At 40.5% G+C, this 24,642-nt stretch overlaps 2 protein-coding genes across 2 annotated transcripts; one reads left to right on the forward strand and one right to left on the reverse strand.

The window, feature by feature from the left end:
* Nucleotides 1-922: 922 nt before the first annotated feature.
* Nucleotides 923-10,268, reverse strand: stxbp3 (syntaxin binding protein 3). The gene is made up of 19 exons (XM_046392180.1): nucleotides 10,120-10,268; nucleotides 9,356-9,405; nucleotides 9,074-9,155; nucleotides 8,889-8,965; nucleotides 8,721-8,793; nucleotides 8,480-8,580; nucleotides 8,033-8,181; nucleotides 7,595-7,688; nucleotides 7,171-7,295; nucleotides 6,530-6,628; nucleotides 6,388-6,445; nucleotides 6,221-6,286; nucleotides 5,745-5,825; nucleotides 5,272-5,407; nucleotides 4,788-4,894; nucleotides 4,573-4,680; nucleotides 2,521-2,606; nucleotides 1,817-1,965; nucleotides 923-1,567 (listed from the first exon to the last, which is right to left on the reverse strand). The coding sequence occupies exons 1-19, from the start codon at nucleotides 10,163-10,165 to the stop codon at nucleotides 1,464-1,466; spliced, it is 1,791 nt and encodes a 596-aa protein (XP_046248136.1). The 5' UTR covers nucleotides 10,166-10,268; the 3' UTR covers nucleotides 923-1,463.
* Nucleotides 10,269-11,222: 954 nt separating this feature from the next.
* LOC124060677 (fibronectin type III domain-containing protein 7-like) lies at nucleotides 11,223-17,668 on the forward strand. Its single transcript, XM_046391917.1, has 13 exons — nucleotides 11,223-11,267; nucleotides 11,463-11,478; nucleotides 11,657-11,917; nucleotides 12,402-12,662; nucleotides 13,714-13,977; nucleotides 14,067-14,330; nucleotides 14,883-15,137; nucleotides 15,234-15,491; nucleotides 15,693-15,947; nucleotides 16,136-16,390; nucleotides 16,975-17,235; nucleotides 17,438-17,467; nucleotides 17,631-17,668. Exons 1-13 carry the CDS (start codon nucleotides 11,223-11,225, stop codon nucleotides 17,660-17,662), a joined length of 2,457 nt encoding a protein of 818 aa, XP_046247873.1. The 3' UTR covers nucleotides 17,663-17,668.
* The last annotated feature ends 6,974 nt before the right edge of the window (nucleotides 17,669-24,642 follow it).

Consider the following 24,642-nt stretch of genomic DNA (forward strand, 5'->3'; position numbering starts at 1 on the left):
TTTGCTTGTACAAATCATTTTACCACTAAAAGTGTATACAATAATGAATCTGATGTGATTCTGATCTAAAGCTCAATATGCTCTCCTTCCTACAAACATGATACCGTCACAAGCATCACGTTTGTGTATTGAAAAATCATCATGATTTCTGTCCTGCTCTGTGGCCGTAAATTAAACACATGCGAAACATAAAGCATCTTCATAAATTATGCTTTAGGTTTTACTTTCCTTGTTCTTCTAACCCCTCCCCTAAAAAATGCCTCCCTAAGCACATCCAGGCTGGGAGATCTGAGATGAAGACCTCTTGAGGACAAGCTTTGTGAAGTTAATGCACTTTTCTTTTGCTATTCAATTGCACCACAAATTGGAGTAATTTCAATTTAATTTCCTCCATTCATTTTCTATAAATCCAATCCACCGTACAGTTTGTTCCATTAGCTTACAGTACAAAGCCTCTCCACCTCTTTAAGGTCAATACCCGTCTATTCAACGTACAGTTAGCAATCTAAACGCAGTGTAACTAAAGCATCACGCCTGTAGGGAAAGTAGGACAGATTTGATCTATAACAGAAGCCTCATAATATCTTTGGTTCACGTATTGTCTGTTCAGCAAGAGAGCAGCATGTTCACTCGTCTACTGAAAATGTGCTATAGTGTTTATAAGAGGGCTTTTTTTTGTCATGGATATTAAGTTACTGATGTTTTGATGGAGCAGGATGATTAAGGGCATCCGTCTTTGCTCAGATCGCTTACCTGATGCAAAGATAATGCAACAACGTGCTCGAGTTATTTGTGTATAACAAGAGTCAGCTTTTAGTTTTGTCACTTTGAAGTTCACCCAGTAATTTCCTTACATTTTGTTTTCTGCATTTTGGCTCCATCAGATGAGGCTGCGTTAACTGGAACTGGAACTGCGACAGGATTTGAACCACTTCATCCATTTATTAGTCAGTTGTTCAGTTCAAGAAAAATGTAAATACTCTATATTAAAACACACAATCACATGAAGTGTTTATAAACAATAGTGACAAAAAAAAAGGTCAGGGTGACATAGCAGGGACTCAGTGCTTCCATACAATATATACATTAGCTTTCCAAAGTCATTCTGTCCCTGAAAGAGATTTTTCAATAAGTCACATAACCAATATTTTCTTTTATGGACAAAGGCAAACACAGATAGGCAGGCGAGATTAATGATAATTATCAAAGCACAATTTTCTTAGTGATTCTTCAGTTTAAAAAAAAAAAAAAAAAAAAAGCTTCCTGAAATGATCCTGTTAAAAAAGACTTTGCCATCACACCAATAGTGAATGTGCAGTGGGGTTGAAATGAATATTAAAACATAAGTATAAGGTAAATTCCCTTTAGTTTTCCATATGGGAAGTTGAGCTGAGTGCACTGAGTGATGTGAGATGCAGGGAGGCAGGGGGAGTCTGGAGGTGTTAGTTGGTGGGCGAGACCTCTCAGGCATTGCTCCTTTCATCTATTGTGAAAGTCTCCATTGGGCCTTTACTTAGAGCCTTGATGTCATCCAGGAGACTGGTTGGGGTCAAAATGTGAGAAGACCCTGGAATCAAGGTAAAAGAACCATTAGGACATTAGGAGTCTGACTAGCTCCAGCAGGTGGAGTACAAAAGCTGGAAATAAAAACAGAAGGTAGCCGTGGGTTTATAATTCGACGGGTGCTTCCGAGCCAAATGACCAATTAGCTGTATCAAACACATCTTTATTTTAAAGACCACAACTTGACATGTCACCAACTGGATTTAACAAGAACTACAGAAACGGTCCTTGCATTGTCAGGGAGTAATCTCACCTACGATGACCTCGCAGGATTTTACTGCCTGTGTGACCTCATAGGCAGAACGCATCTCAGAGAAGCAGATCCCTCCTAGGACAAATATGATGAGGCGCGAGCCGGTCCGGCGTTCATCCTGAGCACTGGCTTTGTGCTTCTGTCGGGCACTGTAGAATAGATGATGGACAACTGAAACTTACTGAGACAAAATTTAAAAGAATTGGGTCCAGATTGTGCACAGAAAGAGGAAGATCAACATGCTGGTGAGAAGGACAGACAGACAGAGGGTAAGGAACAGTTACACAGCACTACCTCTCAGACCCGTGTCGCTCATAAACTCAGTGGCTCTGACAACCACCACACAAAAACCGGGTGCTGAATGAAGTATCACAAACTCTCACTGGAGGGCGCTAACTTATCACACTACTACTGACTACATTTGTCTGTAAAAGCAAATATGACCTTTGAGTGAAAAATATTCCCTGGGATTGTTTGGTCATTGATGAAAAGTCTTGCTTCTCACTTTTGTATCACTGACGCCATAAAGAAATATACTGATATTTTTAAGTTGTGTTCCAACTCATAAAACCTCACACATACGACATGCAAACAAGCCAAAAGGGTTGCCTCTCCATAGAGATCAGATCCAACAGTAGCAGAATTTATAATTTTATCAAAAAACATGTTAACACAGTTCTAGTGTTTTCAAAAACCTACTGTACCTGACAGCCCCAGAGCCGTTCCAGGCAGCAGGACACTCAGAGACGTGTGGCCAGTCTTTGGTGTCCAGTTTGTTCTCCACAGCATCCTGAAAGTCAGAGTTTTAATTTATCTGTCCAGTGTACCATAGAGATCAAATAGGTTTGGTGGGGCAATATCATAAATTTGAGTATTTTTCTTGCATTTAATGTGAGGGATCCTACTTACACTATATAGACAAAAGTATTGGGATACCCGACTATTACACCAACAGGGACTTCAGTGACATCTTATTCTAAACACACAAGCAGCTTTGCAGCTCTAACAGCTTCCACTCTTCTGTGAAGGCTTTCCATAACATGTTGGAGTGTTTCTGTGGGAATTTGTGCCCATTCAGGCAGTAGAGCATTTGTGAGGACAGACACTGATGTTGGACCAAAAGGCCTGGCTCACAATCTTCGTTCCAGTTCATCACAAAGGTGTTGGATGGGGTTGAGGTCAGGGCTCTGTGTGGGCCAGTCAAGTTCTTCCACACCAAACTCAACCAACCATGTCTTTATGGAGCTTTGCTTTGTGCACTGGGGCACAGTCATGCTGGAATAGAAAAGGGCCTTCAACAAACTGTTGCCACAAAGCTGGAAGCATAGCATTGTCCAAAATGTCTTGGTGTGCTGAAGCATTAAGATTTCCCTTCACTGGAAGTCAGGGGCTGAGTTCAAACCCTGAAAAACCCCATTAAGACATGTATCTGGAAACTTTTGTCTATATAGCAAACATTCCTACACACCTAAACCTGGTATCAACGCTATGGAGAAAGTGTGACTTTGCACGGTTTCTGCAGCTAACTAAGAATGCAACATAAGATCTGAAAACACAGATAAGATAAAGGAACAAATATGCTGTGATTTCAACTGGATTTACAGGTTAAAAAACATCAAAAAGAAGTCTGTTTCCTGCTGCACTTTTTACAGGAAGTCAGGTGCTTGAGTGACAGATTAGAGATGAGCTTTTCAGATAACAAGGTGACAATACAACACAACTTAACATGTTTTTTAGCATTAAAATGACATTAAATAGAAATTCCATTTGCAAAAGAAAAAAAAGCCTTTAAAAACACAATCTCTGTTTTCTTTCATTTCCACTCGCAGGCATTACTTGGTACTAACATGTGGAATTACAGAACTGAGATCATCAGATCATCAGATCATATCACAGAAATGGCCTTATTTTCTGACCAAAAGGCAATGGAGTAACTCTCCCACATAGTTCCTACTTCTCATTTCTGAGAAATAGGCTCAATAGCAGAATTTTTAAATGAAGCAGCCTCTGATACATTCAGTTCCTTCAATGTTTTATGCTTTACAGCTCAACTTATCATAACCAGAAAGGGGCCAAAAGCAAACTTACTCACAAGACAGAATGAATGGGTAAATTAGAGTACTGTGTGTGCAATATGTCTCTTTTCGTGGTTCAAAAGTTAACAAGACAACATGTGACAGTGACATCCTGCCTCTGTTTGAACACAAAACATCATCTCACCTGCCCACAATAACCTCTTAACACATGTGACGTACAAAAAAAAAAGCATCAGTAGATCAGAACAGAAAGATGCTGCTGAAACAGAAAAGATCATCCCCAGGGTTCAACACACAACTGGTGCATTATTGTGCCTTATAGATGCTAAGATGATGTCTTTTACAAAAGGATGAAGCAGCAGAGAACAACACAAACATACAGTATATGTGACACTGATGACCTGAATTTGATAACCTCCTTTTGCGGAGCTTTTACAGTTCCGTACATAATTTTTCTCACGAACGCCATTCAGAGGGGGGCTGGAGGTAGCACAGTGACCTAAATCGAGCTACATGTCGAGATTTGAAAGAAATGAGACATCAGTGGCAGGACTTCTTTTCATTCCTATCATACATCCAATCTACACCCACTTTAAATTCTCTGGAGTTATGCTACTCCAGCTAAAATAGGCGTAAAAGGTGTAAATGCCAGGTGAACATGCTGCAATGAGTGCTGCTCATGAAACACATTACACAATATGTTCATCTCTTCTCACTGACCTCCATTACATCTTTTAAGACGGGAGTCCACCTGGAAAGATTGTACTTCTCCTCCTGGGATCGATCCCGTCTGGTTGGTTTGCGAGAGAAACCAACCTGGAAACCAGACTACAAGAAACAAGAAGCAGGTTTCAGCTGAAAAGATGAAGACAAGAACATAACAACAAAGAACTGCAAAAATCAGATCAGTCTGTCTTTTCCTCTTCTCCACGTACCGATGCGAGGATAGGGACCCCGAGTTCTTTCCAGTTCAGAATAAACTCTTGTTGGTCTTCAATCTTTACATGCTGAATAAGTTTGCTTAAGTTCTCATCTGTTGTTCCTGTTTACACACAGCAAAGAAAAGAAAAAACTGTGAAAATCTGATGATAGTTTATTAGGACTGCATCCTCTAATGAGGGTCTTGGTCAACAGAGAAGCTTACATATTTGGTTGATTTTCGGGTGTTTTTGGAACTTTCTACTACTGTTGAAGTGGAAAATAATATCCATACTAATGGCACTAGTAATGATCACAGAATTTCTTTCAGGAAAGATAAGCTAACAGTTTACATGCTTGATTCATGCTTGATTCTGTCTTGGTCTCATAGACTGTACTCTGCAAGGTTCCTGGACATGAATGGCTGCAAAGTGAGACACTATGCTACAGAATGCTAATGAACAGATAGTGAAAGGAGTTTTTAGGAGAAGACTGACGTACCGCCGAGGCTGAAGATGTAGAGCAGCACAGCTCTGATCTTGTCATGGGTGCTGTATGGGTGGAGCAGCACAGGCAGCAGGGTCCTCATAGGATCCTTCACCTTCACCCCATCCACGTCTGACCCCACTGCAAGGTCCTGCACAAAGACATCCTTTTAAAACCACTTGTTTAGGCTGAGAATGTTGTAAATTCTTGCACTTACATTCATTCTAAAGCTCCTAATCTTAAATAACTGGAAGTTGACCAATACAACTAACAAACTTCTACTGAGGATCTCCTGAAGAGGTGGTCAGACATCACGTTCAGGTACAGAAAAGTACTATGAAGCTCATAATGAGTCATTGTCCTGCCCAAAGACACTGACAATGTTGTTTCTACCCACTAAACCACCACCCACTCAATTACTAGTTGAACTAGTTATCTAAAAATGTTTGCTATTTCTTCTACTAAAACAGATCAGAGCTCACACAGACCTGTTCAGCTTTGCACAGTTTCTCCACGTTGTTTGAGTAATGTTGCATGCAGTCCTCGGCCAGCTGCAGATGAATAGTTTTCTAGAGTTCAAACAGAGAGAAAAGTGAACAATATGAACAGTACAACGTATATGTGCTGTTACCAGAGTCTCAAAACAATTTTTCCTCATGAAACACACTTATCATACAGGCCATAAATGATGAATTTCTATTCTGTTTTTCTGCTAAAAATATGATGAAGTCATCCGCACAAGATAACAGGCTTCAGAAGGAACCACACCCAGCCACAACACAACAATCACTGAGGTCTGTAATTAGTGGAAGGAAGCAAATATTATTAGCGTTGAAGTCCCATTTGACCCTCGAAGAAATTCGGTTGAAAACCTCAACCTCAAGTTGAAAGGAAGATTGTAAGAGAGCCTTAGAGATACCACTGGCATCTGAAAAAACAATTAAAGTGTACTGGTACAGCATACCTCTGTCAGCTGTTTACGGAATGAGGGCATCTTCTTCATCATTTGGGCCAAATTGCTAATTGTAATCTGGAAAAACAAGATGAAGTGAAATGTTTGCTCAAAATATGTTTTCTAAGTATGAGATGCAGGAACGTTTCAGTGAAGCACATAAAAACACAGGACTTCACCTTCCCATCTGGCTGCTTCTTGTTAGCAGATATTTCTTTCACCATCTTGGGGATTTGTCTGTTGTGAGAATAAAAGGACTTAGGGTTCAAGTGAGAAAAACAGGAATGGGACACCACAGTTGTTCAGATCTTGTTCACTTACTCTGAGACCTCTGCAATGTGCTTATGCCTCAACTTAACCCAGAGCATGTCGTCCTCATTCAGCAGGGCCTGCTTCTCTGAGCCATCTTTGGACTTGTACCTGGCCACAAAAACAGTCAGATAACTGGTTTCAGCTAGCATCAGGGATTTAAAAGAAAAAAAAGTAGCCTATTTTGATGTTCTATAAACTACCGTGAGACATGGTCAACTTTACACTAAGTCAATGCACTCAGCATCACTTTTCATCACAGCCTGAATAGGGTGGGACAAAAGTTTACATCCTTCAAAATGAACATAGCATAAATAAGAGTGTAACTCTAGACCATTTCTTGTATTAGGTTTTCATAAAAGGAACAAAACCTACAAAAAATATTAGTAATCCAAAAAAAAAGTTCAATAATTACAAGTAAACACCAGCTTTAGACAGAACTTGAACCTGAATATCTCCAATTGTGCTCACTGGGCGGGCCTTAAATGCACAGCTAGCATCCAATTCCAATCACATGTCCAAGCAGTCAATCATAGCACAGCAGTAGCCAATCACAGCACACTAGAGGTTTGTTGGGGCAGTTAAAAGATACTTCCTGTTGCGCCTAACAACTTTTCTGGGGGAAATCCAGCAGAAGGAGAAGGTTGTATTACTTGTACGTGTCGTTCTGGATATCAATGAGGTCGTAAGCCATGGCCTGGTAGGTCAGCTCATGCAGGATGGGGCTGACGGGGTCAAAGCCCCTCTCCAATATCAGCAGCTGGGCTTGGGTCTTTCCCTTGTGATAGGACAGAAATAAAGAGTATAACAAATAAATAAATAAATCTTAAATATAAACACTGCATGTTTTAAATAAAAAAAGAGGTCCAGTGACATTTAGTTTTTCTGAACGAGTTTTGGATGAACAGCAACATTAATTTAATCTGCTTAAGGCAAAGGAGGAATTTCTTTTCTTTTGCTGATGCCTTGTGTCGACCTGTCAGTGTAAAATAATACTGAAGTCTCAGGTTCCCATTCATTCCTCGGGCTAAAATCTTGTTTGTTCTGTAAACATTCTTTACTCTGCAGGTATCTCACCTTCTTTTTGCCACCGTCATCCAGCTCATAGTGCCTGGCCAGCTTGTTGTCCACCAACTCTGCGAGGGTCTTGGCGTTCAACATGTTGCTGTCTCTGATTATGATATAAATTGTTCTTTATGAGTGATCACAGTCACGTTAATACACATCACACATGCACTTGTAGGAAAATGTCAGACGTGGGTCCATTTGTCTGGTTTAACATGGTCTGACACTAGCGTTTGCACATATGAGTGTGTATATATTGAATGTATAATAAAACTAAAATAATATTTTATGTAAGAAAAGAAAAGCTGCTTACTGTTACTGGTTGTTTTCTGTCACACTCAGGCAACATATTCTATGATCTGATTTCAAGTCTTTCTCGTAAAAGGTCTCACTGTGCTTGGGGGGTTGAGGTGTGTTATAAGCGGAGAAACTAAATCTGCTCTTGCTTACTTCCTGTATCTGACCCCCGGGTATTCGTCCAGGGTGGCACAGAGGGTGACGAGCTGGTCTGCGAGTGCCTCCAGTGTCTCCTCTTTTTTGTTGTGATTGTTGGTGCTGTAGATGCTTTGGAAAGCCCCTGCATTATCACATGTGAACACCTGAAAAACATTTAACACAGCACAGTAAAAAAAAAAAGTACTAAAAATCCCAAGAGAACAGAGAATCTTAAGACCTGTTTCATTTTTCAAAACACAGGGCACAAGATGCAAGCATAATATAAAGTTTGGAAAATCATTCAATCGCAGTTTAAAGCAGTCAGAAAAAATTCCCCTCTTCCTCTCAACAGCAACGTGACACTGAACACACCGAAACAAGTGAAATTTGCCTCAGTTTGTCTGGCTATTTTTTAAAACAAAAAAAAAAAAAAAGAGGAAATGGAGCATAACAAGCACTCACTTGTGCCTCTTGTGGCATGAAGCTTAAATTTATTTCCTTAACGACTTTAATGTACTTTGCACAGTACAGCTTCATATTGTTGAACAGGTTGTCGGGACAGTCTGTGGGACCAACAAAAATTTGTTTGTGTCTTATGTGTTTTACAAGCAACAACAAAAACAGAACATTTTCAACATGCTGGGCAGAAGTCAGTTAGTCGACTACTGTAGTAGAACAAAGCAATGATTTATAAGCTACTCACAGTCGGTGAAATAAACATACGCTGCTTTATATTTGGGTTTGGGCTTGAAGTCAGCAATGAAGGCATCCACGCACTATGAAGGAAAATGGAGTATCACAACAGAGTTTGGCAGAAAAACTTCAGACTGAAACTTTTAAAACACATAAAAAAGGGGTTTTAATGGCAAACCTTAGCAGTTGGTGAGATGAAGTAGATGGCCTTCATTTCTAGAACAGGCTCTCTGCTTTTGAAGAGGTCCTCCACAACTAAATAAACAGAATATTTATTACAACAGGGTTGTTACTTTGCTAAGTTCGGACAATTGCCAATATTAAACCAAAAAAGTGTTTCACTGTTATAATAACATAGCCCACTTGTTATTTTCTCCGACATCAGGTCGGACATTTTGCAGCATGATGACAGAAGCTTGGTGGTGAATGGATCCAGAATCAAAATCTGCAAGACAGAAACTCTATGGTCAGTAAGATTCAGTTTCAGTACAGAGCAAGACGTCGTTAAGCTAAAGCATCTCCACATGAAAAGAAGCTGCAATGGCAAAATGAGACATTTTGAGTCACAGAGCGTAAGTGAGATCGATCACATTAAAAATTGGATCTGTGGTGTGCAGGTTGACCATTCATGCGAAGAGTTCCTACCTTCCATACTTCAGATTTTCTGCAGTCTGCAATAATTGTGTCCTTGACTTCTGTAAGAGGCACATAACAACACCTGTGAACACCCCAACATCTACAAAAAGTGAACACAACTTAAGAGCTACATGCGACTACCATTACCTATTAAACCGACAATCCAGTGTAACTTCTCATTAAGTTTCCATTATCATAAGATCATTCCAAACTTAACACCAAACCAGCCATTTCTCCCTGCGACATTTTAAGCATTTCCTAACCGCAAACAAGGAAGACAGCGCAACGGAAAACATGAGTCAGAGGGGAAAAATACCTCAAAACAAGAAAAGTGGACGCTAAGCCTACACAGGTTAACGTGAGCTGAATTTGTTTCGCATTTAGAGCAGTGTTGTGCTAATGTTAGCCTGCACATATGAGGTGGGGCTCCATAGCCGAAATAAAGTGACCTCACTCCGTCTGTCTCTCCAAAGGTCTGCTACAAGACTCCGTGACAGTAAAGTCATGATAAACAACAACAACAAATGTTACCCCAAACGTGCTCTATCGTCATTAACGTTAGCATATCCATACTTCCACCAAGCCAAGTTTGTAAGCCTCCGCCGTGATAAACGGCAGGGTGGAACTTAACATTCACAGTTATTCCAAGATGCACAGTCACAAAGGAAGAAACGGACAGTAAAAACAGCAGGACATTAATAACCCTTTGCCTTATGAAAGTGTCACGCTCTTTCACATGTGCAAATAACACTCTCCGGTTGGACTGAACTTACTCTTCCAAACTACTCTTTTTAGCCCGTAGTCTAAGCCCGTTGCCATCTTGACGTTTTTTGTTTTTTTTACCGCTGCGCCTCTTCCTGTCCCATGTCCTCGCGCTTTGACGTCATCCGCGTCAACAAGTGTGCGACGGAGCACGGCCGTAGTTTTTATAGCAGCAGGCGACACTCGTCACCCTTTTTCACTGCTTTTCAGTTTTATAGTTAAAATGAGAGCTCGAGAAAAGTCGAAGTCGTCAGTGAAAAAGGAAACTGACAAAATTATAAATCAACAAAAAATAAAACAACAACATTATGAGATATCAAGTCATAAATAAGACATTTTTTTTAAAAAAAAAAGTCAAAATATTTTACTTTTTCAGAATCAGAATCAGCTTTATTGGCCAAGTTAGGGTATTCAAACAAGGAATTTGACTCTGATTAGACTTTCTTACTTTTTAAATAAGAGTTATGAAATAGTAGGTAAAACAGTGAGGAAGGTAGGCCCATGGGACAATAACTAAGGATTTTGTGAGTTCACTTAGTCCTGGGCTATCTTTGAGATATCAAATCTAACATGAGATAATAAGCAAAACTTCTGACTCAGGCTGCTCGGTCAAATTTAATGTAATGGTTGTGACTTGTTAGGTCACAAATGTGAGGTTTTGAGCTTCATTTACTATCTCATAGTGTTGATTTCATAACTTATTGAGTTTGACTCATCTGGGTTTTTTGTTTTCAAATTTCCTGGCAGTAACAGTATTCTACAATTGAAAACGTATTCATACATTTCACCCCTCAAAGTAAAAGGAAGTGATTTGACTATCTCGACTACTTCCTTTAATATAGAATATCATTCCTGCAGAAACAAGGGTATTTGCTTCTCGCGCTACCTGACCTGCACCTGCCCCAAGGTGCATCTCTCTGGTTCACTGTGACTGGATGTTTGGTGTTTGCCTCCACTGGGAGGGGCTAGATGCAGGTATTTCAGCCAACACAGACACCAGATATGCTTCTGAAAAGATATAACAGTCAAGAGTGAAACATTTTTTAAAAACTCTAACAGGAGCTGCAAAGTGTAAGAGGAGTGTTTTCAGAGGCAGACGTGAAGAATCGGCGTCATGAAGCAGCTGGTGATTTTTGTCTTGCTTGGCATGTGCTCACAGGTACGGTAACAGCATAATATTATATGTAAATATATTATAATGCTTATTTCAAATTCAGGCGCAAACATTTTGTTGAGAAAAGCGAAGAGCACAATAGAAATGGAAAACTAACCTTGAGTAATTGACTTGTTACTGGTAGTAACCTGGATTTCATTACATGAAACTATTTGTAATATTTTTTTTTTAAATTTGCAGGTTGCAGCCCAAACAGGTACTGTATGTTCTCTCATAAATATAAATTCACTGCAGATGTTTACATTACTGCCATACGTTAGAGTGAAGGAGCATAAATCCTCGATTACATTATACAGCCATGTGCAAAAGAATCCAAGTCTCAGTTTATTAAAAAGTGCAATAATGATATCTGCTTCTTTCATCTCTCTCACCAGATATCCAAGTATCTGTGTTTTCAGCAACATCCAAGACCGTGATTCTCCGATGGACCAGGGTCTCAGGAGCCACTTCATACAAGATCACAGTCGCCCCCCAAAGCTCACCAAGCAGCCCCATCGCTTTTGCCACATTTGGTCCAAACACAGTGCTAGGCTCTGTTAACTCTCTGTCCACCAACACTATGTATGTATTCACCATTGAAGCTCTGGATGATTCCCAGGGAACACTGAGCAGTGCAACTGTTGAGTCCTCTTCAGGTGAGTTACACTTCTGTCCACAGCTGTGTTGTTTAAGCACTTAAAAAATAAATAGTGGATCTGAATCCAGTGTAATAACAATTGCAATTTAAATTTAAACACCCCAAACTAAATGGTACAGTGAGCAGTGAACCACATAAGAGTTACTCTCATTCACTTATATTTATTCAACAAAGTGAAACAAGTGTCTATCCCCCTTAAATGTGATGAAGATAACTGAGGAGGAGATGTTTTTATTCTCACATTCAGTGTGCAGCTCTCTCAAATTTATTCAGGGAGATGCAGACAAAACAAAATGTTGTTTCCACTTATTAAATCCCTGAAAGTTGTAGGTTAAAAGATGGCTTTCACAACAAACTATCACCGAGCAGGCAGAGGCCACCCTTCACATCTCACCAGCAAAATCTTTCTACTTCCTATATAAAATTTTGAGTCCTTTTCTTAGGTGCCGTCTCTGATCTGAACTCATTTTTAACTGTTTTAGCCCCTGAGATGATGGATCCCATCAAGACTGTGAAGCCAAAGGATAGCACGACCTTGATGGTCGACTTCGGCTTGAGGACCGGGGCGACTCATTACATCATACGAGTCCAGAACGCAGATGGCTTCTACAGGGAAGACACGGTGTCCTCGTCCCCCGCTGAGATTGAGTCCCTCACACCATACACTGAGTACACGCTCAGCATCATGGCGGTGAACGGCGGAGGCCGCAGCCAGCCTTCTCTCCCTGTGACAGGAAAGACAGGTACAGTTGTTTGTCAATTCAATGGGGAAAAGCTAACTCAAGGGCAGGTTTTGTGTAACAATGAGTCACACATTAACTGAGAAACACTGAGCACTCTTCTCAGTACGCCCCGCGTCCTGCAGAAGCTACTTGATCTGCCTCATTTGTGCCATAGCAGAGAACTTTGAGTGAATATATATACACACATCACTGTTTCTGCAAAAGCCGGTTTGTCTCACCCATGAAATGCATCAGGACCCCTCAGGGGCCCCACTGTATAGGCTGTAACCGTACCTGACAATTCTATGGCAAACACAAAGAAATGACCTCATCTAGAGAACATAACTGTCACCTCTCACCTCCACCTCCACCCTGAGGGGGAAAATCTGATCCACGTGAACCAAAAAAACATGCCACAAACAGTTTCACCATTTTTTGTTTATTGTTTGCCAACATTCAGTTCTGATTTCTTTTTATTTATCAAAGGTACGCTACTTAATATGCTAGACATTGCTGGAGGTATCTGTGTCTACTGAAAACAACCTGAGTCATAAAACTGAGAACTCGAGACTTGACTTGGGCTGAAATGTTTGATATCTGACTTGAAACGTGACTCAATGAAGACTTGCTTTAGATCTTAAGTATTTGTCTTCAACATTAAATACTAATGACTAAATAAGCAACAATCAAAGTTATAAACATATTTTTAAGTCTTAGTTTATCATTCAAAAATGTAGTTAATCTGTTTTATTAGGACTGTGTCAGTGTGGTTCAATCAGGTTTGACTTATAGTGACCAAACAACCCATCTGTCAGAATCAGGGCCTTTGACTTGAACTGATCCTTTAAAAGGGAAAACATTCAGATACGGAACAGTAAAACAAATAAACAAACAACACAGCTTGCCGGCAGGCCTGTCGTAACAACACAGCTGGAATATTTAATTAATAAGCCTATGCAGTGCAATAACCCGTCTTAGCATTCAGAGAGCTGGAGCTGTGCTTCTGTCTGGCTTGTAGTGGTTTATTACACTAACTAAACATCTCATACACGTCAAACTTTCTCCTCCACAGTTTTGCCTCCTCTTCAGTTCTCCTCCACCTCCTCCCCCACTAACGACAGCCTCACTGTATCCTGGGACCATGTTGCTCACTCTGTACAGTACACCCTGTCCATTTACAAGATGGGCTCAAACACCAGCTTATCGCACATCACCTCCAACACCAATACGACCATATCCGGCCTGGATGCTGGCTCGCTCTACTTCATCAGGGGTTTTGCCTGGGACCTCGAAGGTCGAGAGGGAGAGGCCAGTTTGTACATCAACCAGACGACACGTAAGGAGCCACCGTGTATATATTCTAATGTTCGTGTTGATGATTCATTGAGTGTGTCTTTATGTTTTCATTTTGTCGTGTTTTAACAGGACCTCCAACACCATCTTCTGTCAATGTCTCTGTGGTGATGAGTAACAGCATGGCCGGACTCTCTGTGTCCTGGGAACTCGATCAGCAGGTCTACGGACCCATCCAGTACCATGTGATGAGTGACCAGAACCTCACATGTAACTCCATGACCAGCTCCTGCACCTTGTCGGCCGTGGGCTGCGGAGAGGTACACACTATCCAGGTCACTGCATCGAACGAGGCCGGGCCCAGTCACCCATCCAGCCCTGTGGTATTCGTCACCTGTGAGTAGGAAAGAATCGTATGGGCTAATGTTTGTTGTTTTATTTTTTTTTCCTGATACTGATTTGACTTTAATGCAACACAGACTTTAGTGAGATCAAATTAGCTGGGATGTGATAAAGACAACAGAAATGTGTCTGTATGTAGTTACTGACTGACAGGTACTATTTATAACAAGGTAACTATCTGGTGGTATTAGGACATCATGAGAAATCAATGAGCAGGTGTTTTTATGAACACAGTATTGACTTTAATGAAGATGATGACGGTATTTCACTCCTTGGATTAGTCTGGAACATTTCCATTTAGTTATTTGCTCTATAAACTATCTGATTTTTTTTAGAATATTGTGATCTAAAATTACAATGATCTAACACCTACTGCCAAAAAAAAAAATCACATTTAGGATTTGGTTGTAAAAACAATAGACATACTACCTTTCAGTTTTATGCAGAAATGTGAGCGAGTTCAATTTAGGATGAGTGAATTTTCTATTTTCTATGGAGCAATGTTTTGACCAGTCAGTACTTGAGTGTGCTGTCCTGTCCTGTCAGTTCCTTGCCCACCAGAGTCTCTGGTTCTCGTGGAGCCGTCAGAGGGAAACTGCACGCTGACATGGGACACGATGCCTCATGCTGACAGCTATGCCGCCTTCATCAAGAGAAGTGATGGCAGCGAGGAGAGCTGCAACACCACCAGCAACAACTGCACCTACCACTGCGAATGTGGCTACACGTTCCTGATGTCAGTTTTCGCATTTAACCAGGCTGGCAGGAGTCCGCAAGGAGAGGTTCTCAACTACACCACCTGTGAGTAACAGGCGAGGTGGCTTAGGAGTCTTCTCTTCCTGGTCATGAGCATCATAATGTTTATCTGTTTGCCTGTCTATCACCTCTGTCTTTCAGTACCCTGTTGTCCAGAGGGTGTATCCATCTCAGCGGTGAGCACAGACACTTTGGAGATCATGTGGACGGCCTCAAGAGGGGCAGAGCTGTACCAGACCCGAGCTGCGGACAGTGCAGAGGTCATCCTGTGTAATGACACGGCGCCGGTGTGCGCCCTCTCTGACCTCAGCTGCGACAGTCCATACAGTGTGGTGGTGACACCCTGCAATGAAATCAGTGGATGCAACGGTGCATGTAAAGCTCACACGAAGGAAACGGGTAAAAAAAAATCTTCCTGTATAATCATTAGAATTTGTGGAAAAAAAAAACGTGTATAGCAAATGTAAATTTTGAAACGATTAGTTTTGAGAAACTTTAATAACTGCCACCTGTCCCTCAAACACTGACAGTAAGAGGACCCTCAAAGGTAGTATGGACACACTCAGCTTTTAATGTCTTCTTTCCTTCATCCCCCATCAGCTCCCTGCATGCCAGTGAATCTGATACTGGATCCGAAGAACTCCTCCTCAGTCAGTGTCAGCTGGACAGCAAACAACAGGGCTGCTACATACACTGTGAGCGCGCTGGGAGATGACGGTGTTCATACCTGCACCACCAGTGGAAACAGCTGTGACATCACTGACCTTCCCTGTGGCTCCACCTATGAAGTCAGCGTCATAGCAGCCAGCGCCGCCGGCCAAAGCTTACCCAGCTACTCTGACTCTCTGGAAACAGGTGAGTAGTCGAAGGTTTGGATTGATCCACTCAATCAAAAAGTACAGACACTTGACAAGTTAAAAGAAAAAGAAAACTATTAAAACTCATGTTATTGATGTTTTGGGGCCTCACAAGCCTCCGAAACAACTTCAGTCTTATCTGGCATCGATTTGACCTCCAGCATCCACATGACTTTCCTTTTGCAGAGCCCTGTTGCCCGGTGAATCTAACAGTGGATCAGGTGACTCAGGCGATGACCAACGTCTCGTGGTCTCATGCCAAAGGAGCCCATTCGTTCATCACTTCTCTGACTTCAACACGTGGTCACGCCCGTTGCCACACCAAGGACTCCCACTGCCTCATGGGGTGCATCACCTGCGGGACCAACTACACCGTCACCATGGAGGCGTACAGCCACAGCGGGCGAATGTCCAACTGCACCTATCAGGGCTTCTCGTCCAGTGAGTGACGATGTTTTCTACAATTAAAAACTCACAAACAAAATATTATTACTACTATTCTAATCAAAACACTTGCATAAGATTTGCCTTTCATTTGTGCAGCTATCCAGTAATGTCAGAATGGGAAAATTGCCACTTTTAGGCATTAAACTAAAAAGCGTTAAAACTAGATCAATAAGTTGCAGTTCAAAAATGAAAGGTTGTCTGAGGTAAATTAGTAGCATTACATAATTTGTCCACCAGAGAGCGCTGAGTTCACTTTTAACTTAAAACTCTTACTGACACCAGTATCTCCTAAAGGTCCACTAATGTGCTGGTCATACTGGACCTTAGCGTATTTAACTACTTAAATATTAAAACAACTGTTTAACTTAAGAGAGAATGTGTGACTACTTCAAAATTAAAATTCACAGCTGATTATATTGACTTCACTCAAGGAAAGTACAAGTACATTGTAATTAGAGTACTCGAGTACATTCCAGCACTGGTGTAGAAATACTCAGTCATGTATGTTTTTGTTTCTTTTTCCAGCTGTCCTCCATCTTCTGTTACAGATTAAATCCCTCTCTCTCTCTCTCTCGTAGGTGCCTGCTGTCCGTCAGGCGTCAGGCTCTACAGGATGGCGGGTAACTCTCTGCGGGTTTACTGGCGCAGTGCAGGCGGCAGCCACAGCTACATCACAGAGATGGTGGCCAGCAGCAACAACTACACCTGCACTGCGTCTCCCGGGGAGAACAGCTGTGATGTGGGTAACGTCCAGTGCGGGGACGTCTATAATGTGGTGGTGGCTCCGCTCACACCAGAGGGAAGCAAAGTCCTGTTCTGCCCTCAGAGGCTGTACTCAGGTGAGGCAGTGGGGTCTGACGGTGAAGGTATTGACACAAAGTCCGTACCTGTTTCAGTAACTGTGGTAGCTGCACGTCTGTAAAACAACTTTATTGGGTGCACTTGGGATTAGAACACAGCAGTAAAGACAATTCAAACAGAAGGAAATCAATAATGAATATGGATGACAACATTTTAATTTGACTTTCTTTGGTGTCTCAGTCACCTGCTCAGGGAACAACGTTGGCACAGGTGAGTATATTTCTGCTATTTCTGAGATTTTAATCTGCGTAAACATGTCTAAGGTTGTTAGAAGATGAAATCACTAAAACCGTTTGTTCATTACTTACTGGTGAAAAGTAGAAAACATTTTAAATGTGTGATTTTCCTGACACTTCAACCTGTTTTTCTCCAGTGATTTACAGAGGGAAGAGAAGTTTGGACTAGCACACGGTAAGTAAATAGACAAAAATTAATCTGTATAACATCTGGCCTGAAGTTGACGTTTAATGTAGGGTTCAGCTCAGGTTTGTTTTTCATAATGACATCTTTTCTTCCGTCCTCCTCCATGGTTTTAATACTCCTTCAGTGTTCAGTGCCCTACACTGATGTCTCATTCTGCTGGTCTCATAAAAAATCATTACCTGCACTTTAAAGTTTTTGTTATATTGCTGTTGTAAGGCTTCAGATTTCTGTAAATGGCCTACAATAAATATAAAAACCTCCAAAATCTTTGTTGATTTGTCTTCGCAGACACAATAAACACCACCATCTTCTTCATCCTCCACCCTCTCCGTTCTGCACCCCCCACCTGAAGAGAACAACTGTTTACCTGAAATAAAGTCTGTTAGCCACGTTAATGCAGTGACTAATGAGAAACGAGATGTTCATGTATCGTGGCCAAGAAAAACCGTCGCTATGCTCTCAACCATCGTGATCAAGCACCTAAATGTGACAAAAACAAGAGTACATTTTGTGTATGTTGCTCCAAATACACAACCGTTCAAAGGTTTGGCATCAACTGTTGTACTGATGTTTTTATTCTTTCCTTCGATTAGGCGAAAATGGTTAATACTAATATGCTGATAATGGTGGCTAAAACCTGTATAATTCAATAAAGTTTTTGCATCAGGAGATTCCACATTTATGAATTGTGGTGTGACAAATTTATGATAAAAGATTTCATCAACAAAGTACTAGAACTGAATTTATTTGATATACTGAGAAAGCTGTGAAGGTCTAATTAGGGCAATTGTGATTTATTTTATCCCTGAGCGGTTGAGTTAAAATATTCATATAAATTGTGTCACTGACAAAAAGAAAAGGTCAGTAAGTGAAACAGTAACTGTGCCCCAGCAGACATCTTAAACAATGAAAGAATATGTTTGCCCCCTGTCATTTAAAGAATTATTAATTGGAGAATTTAACGAATTAAAACAATTTTTGTAGCTCCAACCCCAACTAGGAAGCCTCTTGATAACAAGCTGGTGAGACAGTGTGCTGCCGCTGCTGCTTGTTCTCAGGATGTTTTTAGCTGTTGTTATGTGTCGCTGTGGTTTGCGTAAACCTGATGCATATTTCAGTTAATAAAGAAATTCAACATGATTCTTGTGCTTTTAACTTGCTTTGTACAAAGAAATGTGCAACAACTAAAGGAGGAGAAGGCGATGGTTAAATTCAACTGAGAAACACCTGAAATGTGCAAGTGGGCAAATGATCGCCACAGAGATGGATGGAAAGTATTGTGATCCTCACACAGGTTTTTAGAAGAGTAATTCAACAGAGCAGAACAGAGGAGCTGGTGATGACAGGAACATGTGACAGTTTGTGGGGATGATAAAATGTCAGATTTTATTTTTCACCCCATTTGTGTTTAACCTAGTTATGCTTTTCTAAACGTATGATTATGGCCTGTCTACAACCATGTTAGAAACTGACAGTCTAACCATATAACTGAGTTTAATGGAAACACCTTAAGATACCAGGGAGAAACCAGTAATTCAGTGATGAATGAGAGGGCTTTGGTGATGCAGGCCTCAAGTAAAGTTAGTGAAAGACATAATTTCTATGTTTAGTTAATGAGATTCTGAAAACCATGTGTCCCTTAAAGTTACTTCCAGTTTCTGTATTACAGAATTTTCCATCAATTTCTTAAATAGGGAAGGTTCTCATCCACTTCCATCTGTTTTGTAAGACTGAAACACTCAGCACTTCTGGCCCTCTCACACACATGCATTCTCCTCCCACATTAATGCATTTTTATTCTTACACCTACATGTTTGTATTGTCACATTCATGTATTTTTGATTAACACATTTTCACTCTCATTCACATATTTTACTCACACATTTTGTTCGTATGTACACACATTCAATGTATAAATTTAATATTATAAATATTATATGTAGTCTATGTAAGAAGAAAATGTATGTTTGTCTGAGGAAAATATATGTATGTAACATGTCTGTGTGAGAAAAACTATAGCAGAAAGGAGTATAGTGAAAGACTGTATCACCAGCTCCCTCTGTTTTGCTCGGTTAAATTACTGGTTTTGTCAATGGAGTCTGGACTTAAGTCAATCATTGTAAATGATCTGAATACTTCTCCCACCACTGAAAGTCTCACAGTAACACAAACTAACTAACCGATCGAGACAGGGATACTCCAGCAACCCCTGTGTCCTGCTCAGTGAAATTACTGTTTTTGTTAATGGAGTCTGGTTGCGATTGCCAAGTACCCTGTTCTCGATCAATAATTCACCGATTCCAAAGATTTTTGTTCCTATCAATCCTTTACATGGGACAGTAAGATCCCGGTTATTCTTTCAGGTGTGAACATGTTTTATTCGTCACACAATAACCTATTTATTTTGTATGTTTTCCACCGGACATTTTGGCCGTTTGATGTACTCATCTGCCGCACAACAATGCAGGACACTGGCCAGTAGCCGGCTAACGTACACTCTGTGCTTAACTTCCGGCTTTAGCCAATTCCCCTTAAAGTACGCCCCTATATTGTAAAAATTACCCATCACTATAGCACCTGGGATAATTTTTGGAGTATCTATTCAAAAAGTAGCCGACATTTCGTCCGCATCGACATTTCAACCTGCTGGCTTTCCCGGTGGCACCACTGCTAGCCAATACTTCGCGGCGTTCACTGTTGCGTGTGGAAAGTGGGAAACGTCAAAGTTAAAGTGTTGCTGTTGAACTGCACAATCAGGCATAGTTTATTGCTCTAATACTGCGATTGGTGCCAAGTTCGGTTTAAAAGGGCTTGCTAAATAGAACTTTATCAATGGCGTCAGTTTTTTCACTGCCCATAATGAGAATATAGTGTATAGACAGTGTGGAGTCATAGTTCTCACAGTACCGATGTTCCCTGAAGGCAACGTGATCGAAGTTTGAAACTGAAAAGAAAATAATGAAAATAAATCTTTTTGAAAACAAAAGATCTGAAAGCAAAAAAAAATAAGATTTGAGACTATAACAAAAGAAGGTGAATCTGAAAATACTAACTTTGCAACTGAAAAAAAAAATATTACAACTGTAATATATCTGAAAGTGAAAACGGAAAATAGATAATTTATTCAAAAGAATTTCAGAACTGAATAAAAATTAAAAATTATAAAAAATATTTAAGCCAAAAAAACCTTTCCTACACTTATTTTTAGTTCGACTGCAATGTTGTATTTTTTAAAGTTCAAAATCGAAATCTCAACTTTTTTTCTTATTTATTTTAAATGAATGAAACTTTTGGCCCTGATTTGGTTCCATACAGTAAGCCATTAACGCAGACAGCAGAAAAAATAACAGAAAACAATGTAAATCAGTGCGTTTTTCCTTCAGAAAACACTACCAGCATCACAGCACACAGCACACCCATCCCATAAACATGTGCAGCCCTGCCCACCTTTCACACAAGTTTCAGTAGGCTTAAATCCCTTGAAACACAAAAGGAATAGTTCTGGTATTATCCCCATTGCACTGTCAATAGTATAGGTTATCAGTAAGAATACTGTGGTGATGCTCAGTGGGGAATAACTGCCATTCACTGCTAAAACATGGAGCATGACTCAGCCAAAGAGGTGGCATTTCTCTGAGAGACTCATCGGCCATGGACATCTCTCCACCCACGTCTGGAAGTCTTTTACGTAACATCCCAAGTGAGGCTGTTCAGCTAACGAATCTTGCACTGTGCAGGTCTTGCTGTGCAAAATCTTTCCTCGAAAACAGATTTGAAACAATGACATGAATGCTATTTCACACTCAACAACAACAGTCAGACAGGATGGCTAACAGGCTGGTTTGCCTCTCCAGGTGAAACTGTAACTGACCATGTAGTGGACCACACAAAAAACTGCATTGTGGCGCTCTTTGCACTGGACCCACCAAACTATTTTATGCTGTGAGACAGTCCAACCTTGTTGCAAAAGTAAATAAAGCATGTTGTATTATAAACGTAATTCTACCTTGTGGTATGAAATGTAAAAAATACACTGTTTAAGTCTGAAGTAAAACAGTTAGTGAACCTCACTGTGCAGTTAAGCCTGGCTTCACACTGAAATATAATAATTTAAAAGTGGCCCAAGCAGCCTTTTCATTTGGTGTCCTGTCACTATCACTTTCAGGACAGAGTGAGGATAAAAGTCTGTGAACATGACTGAATGTCAGTAGAAAATGATATATTTTTTTCATCCTCAAGAGCACTTTTCTATTCTCTGAATGTACGAACTGAATGAACATCTAGTCTACATGTATGCTAATCATGCTGTGAGAGTCAGCAGCAAAGACAACCAAACTTTATTGTCTTAAAGTTATTCTTAGGAGCTCAAATGACCTGAGAAATTTGTGGGAAGTTGCATCATAAGATGCTAAATACCCGTGAGCTGTAGCAATGTCTACCTCAGCCGCATGAAAAATACAATGAAATATCAAGGTGTTCACATCACTTGTCCTTATTCACTGTGCTTCAAAATTGCTCTATTGTTTAAGCAGGGCAGGTTAAGTTTCCTGGCAGGTTTATGGTGCGTATCCATTTTCATGTTGACTTCCTTTTTTCTAATACACAGTGAAAAACTATGAGGCGATAGCCCTTTATTCCCTTGTGATAAAAGATCCTTTTCAGCTCAGCATGTAGCCTACATAAAGCCAGTTTAGGGTTTAGCCTATCTAGGAAGTAATGAACTTCATTTTTCAATGAAATCCATCACCGAAAAACAGCTTAAGAAAGACTCGATTTAGTAACAGTTCCATTTATGATGTGTTTTGTAAGTACATCCCATTTAGATGGAGTCCCAATTCCCAAGTTTGCATCCTTGACTTCAGTTTCAGTGGCACTTGTCTCCATTGCTTGGACGGCCCCTCCCAAGCCTTTATCTCTTCGGCTCAGGTCATTCACTGTGTTCTCATGCATTGTTACAGAGATGAAAAAACAACACTTAACACAGAAACATGGCCATGCGTTAAGTCGCAGCATGCATCCACTTTTTTGATATTTACAGTCATTTGGAGGAGGAGAAAGGACAAGGAAAGAGACAGAAACAAAACCAGGACCAGGACTAGAAATGAACAAAATGTAAAAATAAAACCATGACATATGTGATGTCTTGACAGCTTTTATTCAGCCTGCTGTTGCCTGAGTTGATGCTGTGTGCTTGTTTCTATAGACGAGTTGTGTTAGTAGGTCAGGGGAGTTCAAGCTGCATGTAAAGTGTGGCCTTGCAGCACAAAAGTTATGACACAGCCGCGATAAGATCAGTGTTGGTCAGGCACCTGTGATCAGTTTATCACTCAAGTTTAATGTAGATCACAGTTTGCTGATGGGCTGAAGCGTCACATGTTGAACTTTTGTCCGTTTTCTCTGCGAGGATCTAATGTTCAAGCATGCCCACTATATTTTCAGACTTTACTACCTTAAAATTCTGGCCATGTTTTGCAAGTTGCAAAATTAAACTTTTTTTCCCCCTCAGTAACACTTCATAAACAAACTGAGCTTGCACATTTGATGATTTGAGTGTCACACATGAGGTAATATCGAAATGTTAGCCTAAAGTGACATAACTTAAGTCTGGGGCCAATTGCAGCCCAACAGGAAGTCTGACCTCATCTGGACAAACTGTTATAAAACTCCAATAACAGAAATCCACATAGATTATACAGTGTGTGTTATTCCGACTCTAACCACTGATGTAGAGAGCACATGCATTTGCCTTTTCTCTTGAAACATGTCACAAGTCACTTTGTGAGAATTTCTCATAAAAGTCAGTGTGAATACCAAGCCGATAAAGCTGATAAAGCTTGGTATCCATGGTAATGATAAATGTTTCCTGATCTGTTAAGGAGGATGCAGCACTTCCAGGATCTCAAAGCATTTGAGTAAAACACAGAAAAGCGTATGACGTTTTGGAGAGTTTTGAGAAGCTCTGATGAAAATGTATTCTACAGTCTCCACATGGTTATGCAAATTGATAGGTGCATGTGAGACAGAGAAGGGCAGGCAGAGGGACCTTATTTTCACCTGTGACTTCAGGTAAATTCACCAAACTCTCCATCCCACCCTCCAACCCTCCCTCCTCAGTGCCTGGGGCTGTTAGTGGGACAGCCTGGCCCCATTTGGGGAATACTGATTGGTTCCCATCCATGCTGGACTAAAGCTCAAAAGAATCCAGAGCACCTTTTGTATTTGGCTCCCTTGTATACTAAACTAATTGTAATCCCGCACTCAATGTCAGAGATGGGATTGTTGGGAGCCATAAGCTTTTCTTTAGCGTTGGTATCTCTAACTCAGGTAAATATTCAGTTTCATGTTTAAATTTGTAAAACTGAACAATAATGGATATATTCTGGAATTAAATATATTTATAGCTGATTTAATTTTCTTCTTATTTACAGATACCCTATAGTGCAGAGGGTAAGTAGAGAGGAAATTCAGTGTAAATGTTATGTTAGACCCCACATGTTGGTAAAACTTGGAGTATTGTATTATCAATATTTATAACCTGCACTGAATCCCTGAAGCTAAAGATGTCACTCCAAGTGGGAGTGTGTTGTTCAGATAAAATAGAATAACGTGTATTTGTGAAGCTGTTTGTTGCTCAGTAACCCTGAGTGACTTTCTGTTTTTCCATGTGTTTCCATCTCTTACAGGGTGTAACATTTTGTCAGCAAAGTCCTCAGGTGCCTCATCGATTCTGGTAAAATGGGAAAAATATACTGGGGCCACAAACTACTTTTTGGACTTTCGGGTAAAAAACAGCACAGATATCGCACCTGTTGTGGTCACTGTTCCACTGTCCCAGACGGAGAAGGTGGTCAATGGTCTGAGACCAGGAACCACATATAGTGTGACTCTCAAAGTCTTACAGTTCTACTTTGTGGTGTGTATAGACACAGACGAGGCGACCACAGGTAAAGAAGAAGACAGTT

This window comes from Scatophagus argus, chromosome 6 (assembly GCF_020382885.2).
Source record: "Scatophagus argus isolate fScaArg1 chromosome 6, fScaArg1.pri, whole genome shotgun sequence".
In the NCBI taxonomy this organism is placed as follows: domain Eukaryota; kingdom Metazoa; phylum Chordata; class Actinopteri; family Scatophagidae; genus Scatophagus; species Scatophagus argus.

Bases quoted from the DNA above. Each gene is read 5' to 3' on its own strand.
- stxbp3 (XM_046392180.1), bottom strand. From the start codon at position 10,165: ATGGCAACGGGCTTAGACTACGGGCTAAAAAGAGTAGTTTGGAAGA. The intron at 4,681-4,787 runs GTACGTGGAGAA...TGTTTCTTGTAG, and splicing joins GGGTCCCTATCCTCGCATCG to TCTGGTTTCCAGGTTGGTTT. The intron at 1,966-2,520 runs GTACAGTAGGTT...TCTATTCTACAG, and splicing joins AACGGCTCTGGGGCTGTCAG to TGCCCGACAGAAGCACAAAG.
- LOC124060677 (XM_046391917.1), top strand. From the start codon at position 11,223: ATGAAGCAGCTGGTGATTTTTGTCTTGCTTGGCATGTGCTCACAG. The intron at 11,918-12,401 runs GTGAGTTACACT...TAACTGTTTTAG, and splicing joins AACTGTTGAGTCCTCTTCAG to CCCCTGAGATGATGGATCCC. The intron at 15,492-15,692 runs GTAAAAAAAAAT...ATCCCCCATCAG, and splicing joins AGCTCACACGAAGGAAACGG to CTCCCTGCATGCCAGTGAAT.